The sequence below is a fragment of the Hibiscus syriacus genome, unplaced genomic scaffold, assembly GCF_006381635.1.
Source record: "Hibiscus syriacus cultivar Baekdansim isolate YM2019G1 unplaced genomic scaffold, ASM638163v2 tig00006245_pilon, whole genome shotgun sequence".
Lineage (NCBI taxonomy): Eukaryota > Viridiplantae > Streptophyta > Magnoliopsida > Malvales > Malvaceae > Hibiscus > Hibiscus syriacus.
The window spans coordinates 57,821-75,992 of NW_024062090.1; the positions used below are offsets into that span (position 1 = coordinate 57,821).

Here is an 18,172-nt window from a genome sequence, read left to right on the forward strand (position 1 = left end):
CCAGTTTAATGCTTTCACAATGTAATAGTGTAGTATACTCCTCGATGGTAGGTACCATGTCCTCTTGATTAAAAGTGAAGCAATTGTATCCCGGGTTCCAGAATTGAACCAAGGCTCTGATTAAGGGATCACCGGTCTTAACATGAAGCAAAAGTGCAATGTCACCATACCGCTGACTGAACTTCTATTTTCGATCATTCTTCCAACTGTCCCAGATGTCTCGAAGTTCTTGCACATTGTTCTGTTAACAAGCTCTGACACATAACTTCCTTAAAGATTGTCTCTCTTTTCTTTCTGAGTATTCTCGGACCATAGGCGTACCTCGGGGTTTTTAATCTCCTGTATTACAACACCTTTGTCCATTAATGCAGATTATTTATGGTTAACGAACACGTTTTTTGGTGGATCAATACCTCTTTTGAATGATGAAGATGATGGAAATAAAATAAAAGAGATGAAAAAAAATGAAAAGAGTTAGTAAGGTAAAGATAATAATCAAAGCAATCATGAAAATAAAAGTCCTACCTCACATGATATCTACCCCACATGCTTATTATTCCTACCCGGACATGATCTCTATCCCGCAAGTTGATTTTGAACAAGTCCTAACCGCATAAATTTCTAGTTCATATGTTTTGAACAGAAAGTAAAGCAGAAAATAATTTAGGTATCCTAGGGTTTAAAATGAGGTTTTGGGGTGGGCCCTAACTTCTTGTAGTCTCCGGGTTTAGGTTCTAAAAAAAGGTACTCGAGTTCTCCTTGCCGGTGCCCCCTTGGGCTTAACAGACCCTTAGTCTTAAACCCATCACAGGCTTGTGTGGACTAAGTTAAACTCGAGAGAAAACATTCTCTTATGCCCATACGGAGAATAAATTCACACGAAGGCATAAGGTATATGAATCCCGAATATTACTTGCTAGGCCCATACGATGAATAAATTCACACGAATGCGTCGCTTTCACCCCCACTTAAAACGGGTTCGGAGCTCGGGTATAGAGCCTTTGGATGAAAAATCCTTAAGGGTTGAAATCATTAAAAAACGGACAGTACAACTATTTACTCGAAAATATAATCAAAAGTAAGTAATAAGGATCGAAATATTACCTTAAAATTTAAACTTACCCTTTTCATTAAAAAGACAACTGGAAATTACCTTAGCCTGACTCACTTACCTGTGTCCCCAGCGGAGTCGCCAAGCTGTCGCAACCGTCTTTCGATTGGTCCCCGGGATTGGGCTTCGACTTGAAAAATGTGGATTGGGAGTCGCCACCGATCATTTATTTAAAAATAAATGGGTTGATCGGATACCCTATTTCTTACCTGATCTACGTCTTACCAGAAATATGTCGGGCTCGGGAGTCGGTTACGGTCAAGGAATGATTAGCACCCTTGAACCGCCCTTTCGGTACTACGTAATTTCCCGTTGTCTTAATTAAGAAAATTGTAATTTTAAATTAAAAGGTAAAATTTGATAATGAATTACTTACCTCTGATTAATTGACGAAAATACCATTAAAAAGTCATAAGATGTGTAAGAGGAAAAAATGAAAAAATGAAAAAATGAAGAATAAAAATAAGTAAAAAAAAATAATATATATATATATATATATGAGTAAAATAGAAAAATAATAATCATAACAATAATAATAGTAATATGAAAATATAATATAATATAAAAAAACCAAAACCAAAAATAAATAAATATATAAACCAAATATAAAAGTATACATATAATGATAATTGGCTTATAAATAAACTATTTAAAACATACATATATATGTATAATGATAAAGTAAAAAAAACTAAATAAAGATAATTACAATATATATACATATATATAGTAATAATACGCTTATAAGTAAAATATTTAAATATATATATAAATAATAAATATAGTATTAAAAAATAACCAAATGAATATAAATAAATAAAAAATATATGTATAGATAATAATAGGACTAATATAAAGAAAAATAAAGATTGGGGTCAAATTTGAAAGACAATTAACGTTGATATTACGCATTAGGGAGATAAAAAATGAACACGCCTCGGGTAGATCTAGGTTTGAAACTTCGAAACCCCACCCATTTTTGGTCATCGGCGCAACCCACGTTTTGGGTTATTCGAACCAAATCTCAAAAAAATAACGTGCACATGCGAGAAATGAACGAATAAAAAAATGCTACCTTTTATTTCCTTTTCGAATCGTTTTCAATAGCTTTGCCTTTGTATTTTCCTTGTTTTCCTCTGTATTTTGTCTGTAAATCCTCTCTTGTAATAGTGAGTTACAATGGCTATTTATAGTGCTTGTGGATCATATCTTTAGGAGTTTAAATCATAGTAGAACTCTATCCTATTTTTAGGAGTTTGAATCCTAGCAAAATTTTATCCTATTTTTAAGAGTTTGAATCTTAGTATGACGAAAATGTGTGTTGACATTCTCTTAAAAATATTATATTGATTTTTTAGTATAATAATTAATATAAATATAATAGTAACTTGTAATTACTTTATGTCAGAATATAATTATTCAACTATTGTTTTGATTATATGGACTCGTTTGGTGTGACAATATCACATTTTGTGATTAAATTGATAATTTTTTAATTATTGTTTAAATTTCTTAAATTATTTAAAATTAAGATAAAATTAATACAATGCGAAAGTCACTACATAAGTAAACTGCGGTAGGAATCAGATCTACGTGGCCAATTCTGGTCCGTCCATTTTGTCACCTCAGAAAGCCACCGCACATCATCTCTTCACCGTGCCGATAAAATGGCCTCGACCGTTCCTTGGTCTCTTCGTTCGGCATGATGTCCGCTAAAACGACAACAAAGCCTACGCGCTCCAAAGGCGCGTCAAACGTTCGAAACAGTTGGAAGTGCAAGCAGCGAAGGCAGGCGGTCCTAACTCCGAACATGTTCAGTGACGTAGTGCATGCTTCCGGTGGGACCGATCTAGTGCCACGTCAGCATGAATTAGATCCGTTGATCCGAGGGGGGACGGTGGAGATGCCTTGTCTAGAGAGCTCAGCTATCACACTATCAGTAGAAGGTGGGTTGAGGCCCAAGGGCAAGGGCAACCATGGCTTGTTTATTGCTTCTTTCACAACCTCGTCGATCACCTCCTCTGCCTGCAATGGCACTCAAACACATACAAATCATTATTGCTATTCACTTTAACTGACTTTTTCGAGCTCGATTCGATATATCTTCTAATGCAAGAAACATTGTGCTATTAGCGTGTTTGAATGTTTCAGGCTAAAATGAAATCCATAAGAAAGAAACATGTTAATTACCGGCTGATGTTCAACAGGACTTCGAGGCATGCCACTGTTATCCGTGGTGCTCGAATAATGAATCCATGAGCATTCTGCATATTCTTGAAAAGTTGAATGCCAGAAACAGGATTAAAATGCTTTCATGTGCTTCAAAGACTACCAAGAATATTTCAACTTCTCCGAATTACTCACTTGATTGTTCCGAGCAATGTCCCGGAGGTATGGGTATAACAGGGCAACCCAATGCTTCAGCATGCATCTGAAATGTAAAAAGTTCATGTATCATCTCTCTCTCTCTCTCTCACACACACACGTAGATATGTAGGTTACTTTGTTTCTGCTAGCATAATAACAGTAAACTTACCCCTGGATAGGGCTTCCAATGCCGGGTTTCAGTTGGTTGCCACGGGCAGTAACCTTGTGAGCCCCATGACTGGATGCTGACCGGATGAGGTGTTCCCCACATGGGATAGAAAGGACTGACAGGGACAACATGATTGGAGGGACACGGAGGGAAGGCCATGATCGGTTTATGTGGATAACAACTCCTTTGTGTTTGATCTCCTCGTGGCCATCTTCGATCAACTTCCTTAGGTAAGATGTGTCTCTTATGCATTCGATGCTTCTGCTTCACAAACAAATGCTGGCTTATTTGCTCGGAGCAAGAGAAGACTTGCTTCACAAACTTAATAGGGATCGAATTTCAAACAAGGACAAGCAATGCAAGACACACACTGAATGAAAGCACTATAACTACAAAATCTGATCGAGCATCTAAAAGGCTAAAATGTCTCCGACCTGGAGATGACTTGCTACATTGTGCCTTGTCAATCCTTCTACCTTCATCAGCTCTAGTATTCGGGAAGGTATGGCTTGATCTATCCCGAGTTGGTCCACAGCCTGGACAAATTTCTTGTGCAGTTCAGTTGTCCAGTCTACCTGGAAACTCAAAACAGAAAACATAAAGCGAGCGTTAATAGAAACACACAATGATGTAAAGAAACCGGAAGTATTGTCCAAAGGTGGTTGGTAAATGGTTTTCAGAAAACGTCACAAAATTTTAAAATCTAAAACTTATCACTCAAGGCTTTGATTTTGAACACAACTCTAGTGGAACTGTGTAACCTTGTGATGGTAACTTAGCAATTAGTGAATAACCTCATTAAAAGCATGTTTTCTATGCCTGTATAGCGAAAAGACTGCCTAGGACAAGTGCATGATACGATGCCAATTAAAGGGAATGTTACCACAAGTCAGTACAGTTCTATACACTTTAAACTTGTGAAATATTGCCAAGAGAGGATGAATATGAATGAATATATCACAATCCTTAATCATAGGATAGTTTAACTATAAGTGGCATTACCTTCAATTTTTTTAGATTAGCTTTATTCGGACCAGAACTATGAAGACCAGACACGGTATTTGGCCTTTTGGCACCAGCACGAGAATCTTGGCTGTTTACTCTATCTTGAGGATGAGATTCCACAATACGCTCACCGTTGGTATCATTGACTAAGTCATCCTCCTCTTTTACCATAGTCTCCCTTTGTCCCTGTGGTTGGTCAACTGGCGCAGTTAGTTCAGCAACTACATTGCCACTGGTAGTTTCGACAAATTTTGATTCTCCATCCGGCTCCCCACTCTCTTTTTCAGTTGAGCAGTTAATATGTTCTTGGCCATCTTCATTGACTAACAATCTTCCACCCTGTTCTAATTGTGGTGTTGAAGGAGCCGGGTACTTATTATTTACTGCTGATAGTTCACAGTCATTTTCTTGAACCACAGATGCATCTTCTATTTTATCGGAGTGCTCATGCTTAGGTTCTCCTTCCGATTGCAGATGCAGTATAGAAGCCACAGAATCTTTAACAGGCTTTAGTGGTTCAGAAAGGTCATCCCCCCCTACACTAAATGCCTGAGAAGGACTAATCAAATGAGAATTTCTATACCATAGTACCATGATTGCCATTTATATGTAAATTCAAGCTGTAATACAAGAGAATACACACCGACCTTATGAGCTACGTGCTGCCATATATTCCTTAGTTTATCCTCGGATAGTGGTTTCCTAAGAAACTCAACTGCGCCAAGCTGTAAATAAGTTGTGAAACATGCATTAGCTGTTTGCAATTATGGGGTGTAAGAATGAACTTAAGCACTGAACTTCAACTGAAAATTCCTACGTTTCATCTGTGGAAGAAGATGAAAATATTACAGCAATTAAGAATCTAAAACTTTTGAATTGAAAACTTGAACATACACGTATGCGCCTGAAAATAAATGTAAAACTGTTTAATAAATGGTAGGAAGGAAAAACATCTTACAGCTATGCACTTCATCATCGTGCTGATACAATGAATGTTCGAAGTCACTGAAACAAAAAGGATTTAAAACAGCATTAGGACTCGACAATGCGCCCAGCAACTTTGATTACAGTCATATGGATGCTAAAGAGAAAGGTCCAGGATGAATAAACAAAGTTTCATCTAAAGTAAAGATCTCAGGCAAAAGCAGGACAGCTTTCCTTTCTGAACTTACTAATGGTAGGCAAGTCCTTAGCAATTTCAAGAAACTTCAGACCCCCATTGTTACTGCTTGTACCGACCTGTGATCATACACACCGTTAAACTGCATTTCTACAACAAACACAACACGGTTATATTCTTTGTATCTCGGTATTGATTAGAAGAACCATTCTATGTTTAAATGGTATAAGTATATATAAGAGCAGGCTTGTCTAAAATTTCTGGTAAGTTATTGCTCTAGTGCCAGTATAATAATGAGAAAGACTGTAATCATGCTGAAGGTTCAATTCAGCGCGCTTATGGAAGATCATCAACGTTTCGCACATTGCTTTTTAACTAGTTCTTTTATCCTTAGTTGAAATTTGTTGTCGAACTCAAAATTCTCTAGTTACCTCTACAATGGCTACATGGAAGCTTTCGGGTCTACTTGAAACTGCAGAAAGAGCTTCATTTTCGTTGCAGAAGGAATATACTGCAATAAGGCACAATAATTTTTATCATACATTCGGAGAGAGATATACAGAGAAAAATTAAGAGATACAATAGCAGGTGATAAAAATAAATGACATATTGATGATACAGGAGATCACTGTGAAAACACAGTACGAACACAATATTTAAGCAACACTTACTCAAGGGAGCTGCAGAAAAACGGTGTCATTGAACTAATAGTCTGAGAAGCTATATGTAATCCATAGCTTCAATCTTTGATTTTAAAAAAACTAAGAATTAAAAGTGGTGGACTCTGACCTATATAATCCATAGCTTGAAGCTTTGATTTTATCTCTGCAGAAGAATCGTTGTCCTCATCAAGGAGGAGGACCCTGAGACCCTTTGGGAAATCCTTCCATTCTGATAAATCATTTCTAGTGCAAATCATAGCTGGTTTGGCATCCTTTCTCAAGCAGCCACCAAGTGTTGCAAATTATTGCTTATTATCATCATCAGATTACCTCTGCAAGACCACAGGAAATTCCCCATTAAAAAAAGCTTACAACTTGTCTAATAATCAAAACTGGTTTTCACCAAAGAAATATATATAATATATACAGTTTTAGTGAGTGAAAACGTTTTGGAGAGACTCCATTAACCAGTGACAGTGATGAATACTTAATGGAGTGATAGCATAAATGAAAGAGAAATGGAGAAAGATCTTCGTGTTATATCAGAACAACCCATGTAAGATCTCGTAAAATTCATTAGAAAATAGCCAAAATTTTGGGATAAAAAAAAGCATTTTGAATGGACATGTGAAACGTTTCAAAGTGAAGTACCAAAAGGGTAGATTAAAAGAAGATAAAACAATGCTAAAAGCACATTTCATGCATGCAAAACATCAAAGCCACCATTCTATGCGAAAACGAGAAAGACCCGCCTTTCTTTTTCCCTTTTCTGATATGCAAGAAACGAAGTTTGCATGCAGCCAAAGATGATTAGCGATTAGCAGGAGGGGGAAAAAAAGAGGGAGAAAAGAACCCAGAAAGAAATTATTGAGGACAGACTATATACGAGTTTAGGGGGTAATAAGGATTAGAAACATAGACACCTTTGGCAAGGGTAAACTACATAAATAGTTAATTTATAGAATGTTGTTTTATTAAGTTATTGATTGTAGAGTATTATTTTATTGAATCTTTTAATTATTAAAAGTTACAAAATTATCATTTTATTATACAATATTATTTTATTGAGTCTCTTAACTATTAAAAATTATAAAATAGTCACCTGACTATTCATATATCCTATATTCATCATTTATTTGTTTAAAATTGATGATAGTTTGAGCTGAAATTAATCTACTGACTCTGATATGATAAAATTTAATCATAAAATCTCAAATGACTATCATATATTAGTCAACGTGTTAACTATCATCCAGGGCCGGTTTTGGGCCTGTGCGGGTTGCCCAACCGCACAGGGCCCAATTTTTGTAAGGGCCTCCAAAATTTTTTAAGCCTTTTGTATGTATGTGTATTTAGAATATTTAGCCCAAGAATTTTCAAGTCCAAAGCTTATTTTATTGTTATGATATAGGATCACCAAATTTTGAAATATTAGTGAACTTCTTTATATATTTAATATTTTAGTTTTAAAAGACCTATTTTATTGTTATGGCACAGGGCCACCAAAATTTACAAGACGTCCCTGCTATCATCTCAAATTGTTATCATTTTTAACGAAAAAGACGAGTTTATAACATATAAATAGTCACTTGACCATTTTGTAACTTTCATTTAATAAAAAAAAATATTTAATACTTTTTATTTTTTATTCTTTTAATTATATTATACTTTCAAATTTATATTTATCATACAATCTAATTTTATCAAGCATTTAAAAAATAAAAAATCAAATAAATTTATAATTTAAATTTTATCAAGACTTCACTAGATAAAATGATAAAAACATATACATTTTAACTATTACATTACATCATATTATATATATTTTTGGTATAACCACCTATATCTGATTATTGATCGATTAATATGGATCTGATACTGCAGAGGTAAGAGTGACTATCCCAACCCAGTTTATTTCATTCAAAATAGTCATGATTCGAATACTTAATTTTACTTAAAGAATCTTGTGTTTCATCCCACTAGACTAACTAGTTGTTGGTGTGTATATATAATTCCATTTATATATCATCATAAATTACATGTATGAACATGAAAACAATCTCTTCAATATTTTAGCTTTTATTCTATTGTTATTATTGCCAACAATTTTTATCATTACTTTTGATGAAAAAGGAAAAAGGAACATTAACTTTTAATTAATGTATTAGGTAAAAATAATAATATTTTATGTAATTATTGGACGTTTTATCGGATTTGATAAAGCGTTATTGTTTTTGTTATTTTTTATATTAGTTTTGTTATTATTAGATATTTTTATCAAAAATATTAAAAAAATTGATGTATTAGATAAAAATAATAATATTTTAAATAATTTTTTTACTGATTTTATTATTTAAATAATAATAAAATCGATAACTTTTTATTTTAACTCTATCATCTTTATTCGTGCAAGTAATAATTGCCATAGCATTGCTTCCTTTATTGGAATCATTGCTGACTCAAGTACTTCACCCGTCACTTTGTATGTTTCTCTTTGTTAACGAGAGCAAAATTATTATATTATTGAAATATACTCTTCTATTAAAATATGGCTAAACATTAGAAATACACGATTAAGTATTATATTAAATTACGAGGACCGTTGAAACTCCCTCGAATAAGTATTCCAACGTTGAGTTTTACAAGCTTGATAATGCATACACTCGACATATACAACATGCAATGCAAGTGAGTTAAGCATAAATATGACATGAGACATTCAAGGTATGTGACAAATTTCATATCACAAAAGGGTCACATATTTGTATCACTTACGTTAGATGCTTTCATTATGGCAAACATATAATAAATTCTAAGTTGTACAATTGATGGAAGATCCAGGGTTCGATGGTGGCTCTCTTTCATTGTTTTGGGAAATATTTAGGTTACAAAAAATATATTAGATATCTAATATGATAACTAATGGAATGGCCGAATCGACAGATTTTGAAAATAGTTTAGTGACTAATGAACTAGTTTCACAATTTTTATAAAGAGTAAGGATCAAATTATAATAAATTAAAATGAAATAATTAAATTCTTTTACCTCATTAAATCGAAAGAGAAAATTCATAATTAAGTCAATTTCTTTACGTGCCATTACAATCCAATACAGACACATGTTGAGTATGATGGGTGAAATCAAATCCAAATCGTCAACAATTTTCTTGACGGAAAATTCAAGACTAATCGAGAAAATTGTGATTAAATGGACAAAACTTAGCCTCAATCCCTCTTTCCTTTCAATCATGAATTAATTTTGAAAAGACATGGTATAATAGTATACTATGGATACAGATATACTTAGTAGAAGACGAAAATAAAAAGAGCTGAAACAGTGAAAGCCGTATCTAAAGATAGCGGAAACCCCACATGATCAAAGGGATAGATCTTTTTCTCCTATTCTTTTTCAGTCTAACTTTTCACTATTGTTTTCAAAACTCCAAAATTGGGGCTTGAGAGATAGTGTTCATGATTTAGGCAGAAAGACATCATGGGTTTCCATACTTTTTTTTGGTATTTATATATTATATTTTCTGCTCTCTAGTTTAAAAATAAATTTAATGTGATCATTTGATCAATGTTTTATCGTCGTTGATCGTTACGGTGCTGACATGATAGTCCACGATGCTAATATGACAGCCCAAGGTAGCAGACTAACATGACGGATGACATGACAAATTGATTAAATTGATAACTCAAACATGACAGATGGACTACCAATAGGGATGACAATTTCACCCGCCTCCGATGAGTTTCGACCCAATCAGGCCAGATTTTTTTAAAACAAATTTGGGTTCGGGTTCAAGCGGAGGGTGAAAAAACTCCAACCTAACCCAACCCTAGGATAATAATTGTAATTTTTTTTAAAAATATTATTTTTAAACTAATCTTTAATTTTTAGCTGGTTGAATTTATACTTTAAAAAATGAGTTGGATCGGATTCGGGTGACGGGTTCATATTTTTGAGTCAAATCTAATTGCCTAAAAACCTGACTCATTGTCATCCCTAACTATCACGTTAGTATCATAGACGTCATATCAACACCGTAAACTGACATGCTATTATTATAACGGTTAATAACGAAAATCGTTAATCAAAATATTATATTAAATTTATTTTCTGAATTAAAAAATTACTTTAAAATAATAATATAAAGATGACGTTAATTTTTTTTTCAGAACTACATATACCTCTGATTTTTTTTCCTCTAAGTTAAGACGTACATCCATCCCAAGCCACAAATTGTGTTAGCGTGGTGCCCATATTATGTTTCTTTTCGTCTCTTTTGTTATTTGGTAGCAGAGGCAATCTAACATTTCTTCATTTTAATAATGTTTTAAGGTGCAAAGTTGATAATGCTTGATAATCATTGCTGCAGGCACCGACTGGAGTTGGATTTTGACGAGGTCTTAGTGACATCAAATCAGAATTATTGGTGTATTAATCTGAGAACTCCCCATGTTCATTAACATATAAAATATCAGAATTGCATGTGTTGGTACTTGAATATTTGGTGAACGTGGAGTCTCTATCATCCATGTACTTTGCCTACTTATATACCTCAAGATTCCCTCACTCTCCTGCTGCAAACAGAAGATGAATGCTCAACTTTTGTAAAACAGGACTGAAGCCCATAGGTTTAAGGGGTTTTACCGATAATTTAAGTACAAAACGCGTTAAGTTTTTAACGATAGATACTAAAATGAAATAAAATTAAAATTAATATAATTTTTAAAAAATAAAAATTTAAGTACTAAAATTGATCAAAATTAATAGTTTAAATTCGAGCAGCTTACCCAAAATTTAAAGATATTTTGTTATATATGGAAAACAAATTATTATTCTCACCCTCACTAGAATAGCACTTGTGTACGTTCTCTTTCTTTAAATTACTAGTGATAATTTTATATGAATAAGGTTTAAATTTATTTATTTTAAATGTTAAATACGTGACAAATATCGTGTGTAATCATTTTTTAATAAATTTTAAACTTTTTATCCAAAGGAGAGTTAAAAAGGTACTCTAAGGAAAGGAAAATGAATATTCTTAGCGGGTCTAATCCTAGTTCTAATAATGTTGTAATTAAGTTTTGAGTACAAATAGTATAAAATATTTGAATAATTATAATTAATAATTATAATGTACAAAATGAACAAACTTAATATATACACAGTATACGATCTACAGTTTAACCAAAGATTTGTTGGCATAAAATTAAATCGTTTAAACCTCCATATTCTTATTAAAAAAATAAATGTATGCGTAAAAGAGTAAATATATGAATTTAATACTCGGGTTTTATGAGGAAATTCCTTGGCATTGGATAGGATACAAGTGTAACAGCGTATGTGTGGAGTAGGACTGTAAATGAGACGAGATTGTGAGTTTATTTAAGATTGATTATGTCAAAGTTCGATAAATATTAAATTCAAATGGATTCGACTCGAGTTATAAACTAACCGAAACGAGTTATTTGATACTCTACTTGAAAAGCTAACGAGTAACTAATGATATTATTTTTTAGAAAAATAAATTATTAATAATATTAACATTTATACATTGATATTTTAAAAAATGCAGTATAAGGTTTTTATGTATTTAGGGTTCAAGTTCGAGTTCAAATTTGAGCTTCAATTAAGTTAAGTTTAAGATTTTTTTTTTATTTTGAGTTTTTACAAACTTCAATTCATGATTTCGAGTCGAACTTAAAAATTCTAGACTCATGAGTTTTTAAATCGAATCAAATTCTTTTTTTAAAATTTTAAATTGAGTCGAATTTAACAATATTCAAATTCGACTCGACTTGTATCCTAGACGGATGAGTAGAGGGATAATGAAAATCATGTAATGTGTTGATCTGAACGAGTTGGACTCATTGACAGCTCTGCATGTACGAAATACCCTACCACTGCCATTGCCATTCTCCAAATCACACAGATCAAACATGTGAACAGCTGCCTTGTACATTTGTGCTGATAGGTCACTGTGTCCAGGGATGGATCCAGCGGGTAAGGGCAATCGACTCTTTAAAAATTTAAAATTATTTTATATTTTAATTTTTATATATTTTCTATTGAAAATTATTTTTATCTATTAGAATTTTATAAATTCAAGCTCCAAAGTTCAAGTTTATTCTCTAATGCAAAATCTTGTGTCTGTCCATAATTACGTCGGCCACCCATCGATCACCTGTTGGGCCTAATGTTTAAACACCGATTAGGCCTTTAAATCTCACCCGATGTAACCCTAACACTGATTAGTTAGGCAGGTTAGTTAGTCAATTGGGCTTTATGGCTATAAGCATTGTATTGGGCTCAATATAAAGTAGGGTTATCAATTCAATGGAAATGAAATTCACTTTAAACAATCTTTTTCTATTCATTTCTCTCTACCACTTTTACAATCATTTTCACTTAAATGAAAATGAAAATTAATTATTGGACCATTTTTGTTAAGAAAAAATTTAGAATGTTTCAAAGTGTTTTTTATACATGTTTGTTGAACATTTACAAAATCAGTTCTCATCCTACTTGAATCGATGACATGATATGATCTGAATGAAACTCAATTTTAAATTTATCTAAATTTAAATTAATCTTATATTTAATTAATTCAAACTTGAATCGTATTAAACTAAAATAATATTGACTCAACCTGAAATTAACTCGATCTGGTTTAATGTATTTTCAATTTCCCAGCACCAAACTGTATTGTTTACCGGTTGGTGAATTTACGATTGAGGTTGAATGACTGATCCGCATGTGCTTGTTTCTTATGAAATTCAACCTTAAACAAAATATTAATAAGGGTAAATAGCATGTTTAGTACGTTAACTATCATTTTTTTATGTTTTGATTACCTAATTATTTTTTCTAAAATCATATTTAATGTTTAGTTTTGATTTTATTTTAATCAATCACTGTTAAAAAAGTAAAAATAATAGTAACATGTAATCATAAGATAAATCACGTCATCATTAAAAAATATAAAAAATATATATCACATTAATAGTTTTATTAATCTTTTAATAGTGGACGAACAAAATAAAATCAAAAATTAATATTAGATATAATTTAAAAGAATAGTTAGATGATCCAAACATGATAAAAATAATAGTTGAGTATTAAACGTGTACTAATAATTCAATATCAAGCATTGAATTTGAGGTGCTTTAGGCTGTTATTACCTAATTATCACATGACGTCCCTTCAACAATCCTTCGCCCTTTGCAGCTACATATGAGTTTTAAGTATGATTATTATTGTTTATTTAACCATTCCTTATCAAACTGTAATTATCAAACCACAATTACTTGTTCGCTAAAATACATCACCTTTCACTCAACTTTACTCTATGTGATATTTTACTTATTGTATCTTTAATTTTTTAATTTACTTATTAAATTTTCAAATTTTTTCTGATTTGATTATTTTAAATTATTTTATTATTATTTTCGTATGATATAATATCTTTTATTATTTAATATAAAACTAATTTAAAATATAAAATAATAGAAGGTAGTCGGGCCTCATCGTTGGTCACTGTAGATGGTAGTCGTTCGATCTCAAATTTCATGGATCGGTTCACGTCAACCCTTGAGTCCGAATCTGATGATTGTTTCACCTGAGAATGTCCAAAACCTATGAATATCGATTGAAATATTTCAACTTCCTCATTTTCGATCTCAAATTCATGAACTTCGGAGCAACTTATGATAAAATAAAGGTTGGATTCGAACTCAGGGTGTTGAGGAAGCGACCCATGAAATTTGAGACCGAATGACCACCATCTACGGCGGTTGTCCGCGACCGGCATTGACATCTAGCCACCTTCTATTTGTATTTTACATTTTAAATTATTTTTATGTTAAATAAAAAAATACCACGTCGTATGAAAATAATAAAAAAATAATTTAGAGTGATAAAAGAATGAACAATTCAAAAATTTAGTGAGTATATTAGAAAAATCAAAAGTAATGTGGGTAAATAGGAGAGAGTAAAGTTCAATGAGAAACGATGTAATTTACTGTTACTTGTTTTGTTTTGTTCTACATCTTTACGAACGACTAATTTCTCTGGTAGATTTCCAATGGTTACTCCATAAAAATTAGGGGTGTGAAAAAATATCCGACCCAGTTGACCTGACCCGCAGATCCGGATCTAAAAACAGGGTGATTTTTTATAAAAAAAATACCCGGTCGGGTCTGGTACCCGGCTCGACACTTTCGGTCGGGCCCGGGTCACAAAAATTGATTTTCCGGGTACCCGAGTACCAGATTAAGTTTATATATATATATATATAATTTATAAAATGTTATAATCAATCTTCTTCTTGTATTGTATTCGATTTAAATAAATTAAGTAGAGTTCATTCCTAGCCTATTTAAAAAAGTTAAGTCAAAATAGGTTGCATGCTCATGTCTATTGATTGTGGTTATTTGGATTAGCTTTTCCTGCCTTGATTATTATATAATCACTTGATGCTCTGGTAAGATGGCTTTTCCTGACATTAACGGTGAATTGTTTGTTGTCTGATGATGATTTTGTTGATATTTGAGAAATGAATCTTCTTTCTTTGATATGGATTATTAAAGTATAAACAATTATATCAGTTAATATCGACACAAAACCGTTTGTGGTAGTAATCTCTGCTACTGCAACTACCAGACTGAAATTAAATATAAATTTTTAGTTATGAACTTTTATGTTTTATTTATATTATGGATTATTAGATTTTGTATTTCAAATTTTTAAATTTTTTGTTTGGATGTTAGATTATGTAATTCGAAGTTTCAAACATTTAAATTTATTTGTATGTTTTTTTATTTAATAATTTGAAGAAAAAAAATCGAGTATTTAGGTACCCGCAAAATCTGGGTACCTGAAACATCCGGGTCGAGACACGAGCCGAGAAATCACTGACCCGGATATTCCGGGTACCCGGTAATTGAGTACCGAAAATTCAGGTACCTGGATTTGCACATCCCTACTTAAAACCCGATTCTATCAAAAACCCTAATTTCCAGGATTTTGTCAACTTTGCCAACCGTAGATCAATCTCTCCTGGTAATATTTCATTCCTTTTTTTAAAAAAAAAATCGTTATATCGCATCAATTGGGTATCTTTAAATCAACTTCATGCTCTGTTACAGAAACAAATCAAATTTAGAAAAACTTAAAAACTTTGTTGTGTCTGCTGTAGAATTATTGTTACGAGTATTTCTGATTTTATGTATGCATAATATCCTTTCTGTGGTTTTAATGAAATTTAACGAAAGTAATATTTAGATTGTAAAGGATGGGATTTTGCAAGTAATTAACGTGAACTTTGAACGTTGTTTGGGAAACACAATAATCAATTTAATTAGGTTCCAAACTAATTCCTTTAGTTTTATGATATCTTGATTAGCTTCTTTTCCCTTTTTGTCTTTTGATGTGTGTGTGCGTGTTTTTTTTTTGGGGGGTGTTGCTAGAAAATTGTTATTTAACATTTAAACTAATTGATTTGAACTGCAAAATATGATTTCCAATATATATTTGCAGGTAGATTATGACTTGTTAGTGTTGGATGAAAGTGATCTAACTTGAGAAAACATTCATTTCAGGTGTTTTCTATGAGGTGAGAGACAAGTTGGATGATGGCAGACTTACAAGGTTATCCAAGCACCTGCTTGCACACCGGGGAACTTGCACTGTTGGCAATTCTAGTTTCAGGAGGAATTGTATTGCAAATCTTGGTCAGTAATGCTTTTCTCTGTTTATTGTCTACCTCTGTCATTTTTCATCTAAAATGTTTTCATACTACTCCTTTGATCTAATTCTTTGTTTATGATGTTTTAGGCATGTGCTCTGTACAATAATTGGTGGCCAATGCTGACTGGTTAGTGATCACCTAGTTTGATCTTAATCTTCTGTTACAATAATTTACTTATTCTCCAATGATTTTGTTGGTTTTTCTTTTTCTTCAAGTTAAAGAGTTTGAGTTTTAGATTTTTAGCTCACATTTTTGCCTATAATCTACCTTTGAAACCGATGGTTACCATGTCAAGAAGACGATTGTAATTGAGTGTTTGCTAAGTCTGTCAGTACTAGGAAGAAAAGCTTAATTGTTTGCTACGGCAAACTCTCCTTTAAGTTGCAGTCTTACTCGTATTGCTGTACGTGCTGGTCATTTTCAGCAATTTTTTCTTGATTTTCAGAAAAAAAAACAAACTACAGAGTAATGTATCTTAGGGTTCAACTGAACTTCTCATCTATAGACATGCATTATGCATGCTGGAAACGAATCACCCCCATGTTTCTTTGGATTAATTCCTTTCTTGTAGTGCGTCTTTACCCTGCAGTTTATTACATTATTTGAGATTGCGTTGGTTGCTGTGTAAATGTGCTTAGAGGTTATTGTTGCTATTAGTTATCTACAAAATAATGCATCTTATAATTAACGGAAGGAAATGACCATCCAGCTCAGTTGGTAGAACACAAGGTTCTTAACCTTGAGGTCGTGGGATCGAGTCCCATGGAGGGCATTTCATAATTTGGAGGTCTCCTACGGAAGCTGCTCTCAACCTAGTATTGGGGGCAGCCTACATCTTACTCCCCTTCGGCTTTACCCCATTACATATGGGAACAAGAAACATCCATCCATTTTAAATTAACTGAAGCTGTCATCCAGGGGCATACATTATGCATGCAGAAGTGAATAATCTACATGATCCTCGTGTTAATTTCTTCTTGTTGTACGGATTTAGTCGCAATTGTTACATTTTTCGAAAGTTTGTTTGCTTGCTGTGTAAATGTTCTTGAAGTTAATATTTTTTAATGGGCATGAAATTTTTGCCGTGTGTGAGCGGGTGCTGAGATTTTCTGGCAGCTCTATTTGTGTAATTAAGCAAGAAACTTCATTTGGTTATCCTTTAACATATTACTCCATTTAAGCACCCTGATATAATCATTTCTGTTGCAGTAATAATGTATGTGCTTTCCAATGCCTTTGCTGTTCTTTACGGGCTCTTATGCTTCTCTTTTATCTGAATCCGAACGGGTAACCTTTTGTTGCCCTAAACTTCATATATAAGATTTTGATAATCTTCAGTTTAAGCTCGAGATTTGTAACACTCACGTTCGTCTTCCTAATAACGGTCAATTTAACAGTTGGGTCAATACAACGAAATTTGCCGGAGCTTCGGCAATTGGAAGCATTGCTATACCGGCTATCCTAAAACATGCTGGAATTATCGGTTGGGGCGCACTGGCAATGGAACTCTCATCTTATTTCATATTTGTTCTAGCCATAATGTGTTGTATTCGAATGATGACGATGATATTACAGATTCCTCTGAATCATCATAATTCAGTTCCCGCGGCGATCATGCAAAGCTCAAGGCTCTTTCTTTCTGTTTTGATGAGCCTCATTCCCATTGCTTATGTAGATATTGTGTGTTTTATTTTCTTTCTTTTTTCTTGTGCCCATGTATTGTTGTGTTGGAACTTTGAATCTCTTTTATGTGGAGATTGAACCTTGAATCTGGTATTTGCCTCAAAATAAGAACATCCAAATGCTAACGAAGTGGAATTGAAGTTAATAAATCCAAACCTTACCAACTAATCTATAATTTTAAATCGATTTCAAGCTGTCATGACAATTTGGGTACTTTTTCCTCTAAATTTCCTTTTCTCTTAAATTCTGATAAAAAAGTAACAAGATCAAAATTCATGAGAATAACAATTTCCATTA

The 18,172-nt window shown here is 32.8% G+C and overlaps 1 protein-coding gene, 1 long non-coding RNA gene and 1 pseudogene across 2 annotated transcripts; 2 read left to right on the forward strand and 1 right to left on the reverse strand.

Moving 5' to 3' along the window:
- Positions 1–1,450: 1,450 nt before the first annotated feature.
- Positions 1,451–14,949, forward strand: LOC120200632. The gene is made up of 3 exons (XR_005523578.1): positions 1,451–1,461; positions 9,378–9,394; positions 14,836–14,949. It is a non-coding gene; the product is annotated as an uncharacterized LOC120200632 (long non-coding RNA).
- Positions 2,931–6,729, reverse strand: LOC120200631 (two-component response regulator-like APRR2). Its single transcript, XM_039201426.1, has 11 exons — positions 6,562–6,729; positions 6,204–6,283; positions 5,825–5,891; positions 5,611–5,657; positions 5,300–5,377; positions 4,650–5,201; positions 4,082–4,222; positions 3,648–3,908; positions 3,476–3,542; positions 3,302–3,384; positions 2,931–3,136 (listed from the first exon to the last, which is right to left on the reverse strand). The coding sequence occupies exons 1-11, from the start codon at positions 6,689–6,691 to the stop codon at positions 2,972–2,974; spliced, it is 1,671 nt and encodes a 556-aa protein (XP_039057357.1). The 5' UTR covers positions 6,692–6,729; the 3' UTR covers positions 2,931–2,971.
- A 473-nt stretch (positions 14,950–15,422) lies between the features above and the next one.
- Positions 15,423–17,872, forward strand: LOC120200623 (annotated as a pseudogene).
- Positions 17,873–18,172: the final 300 nt, after the last annotated feature.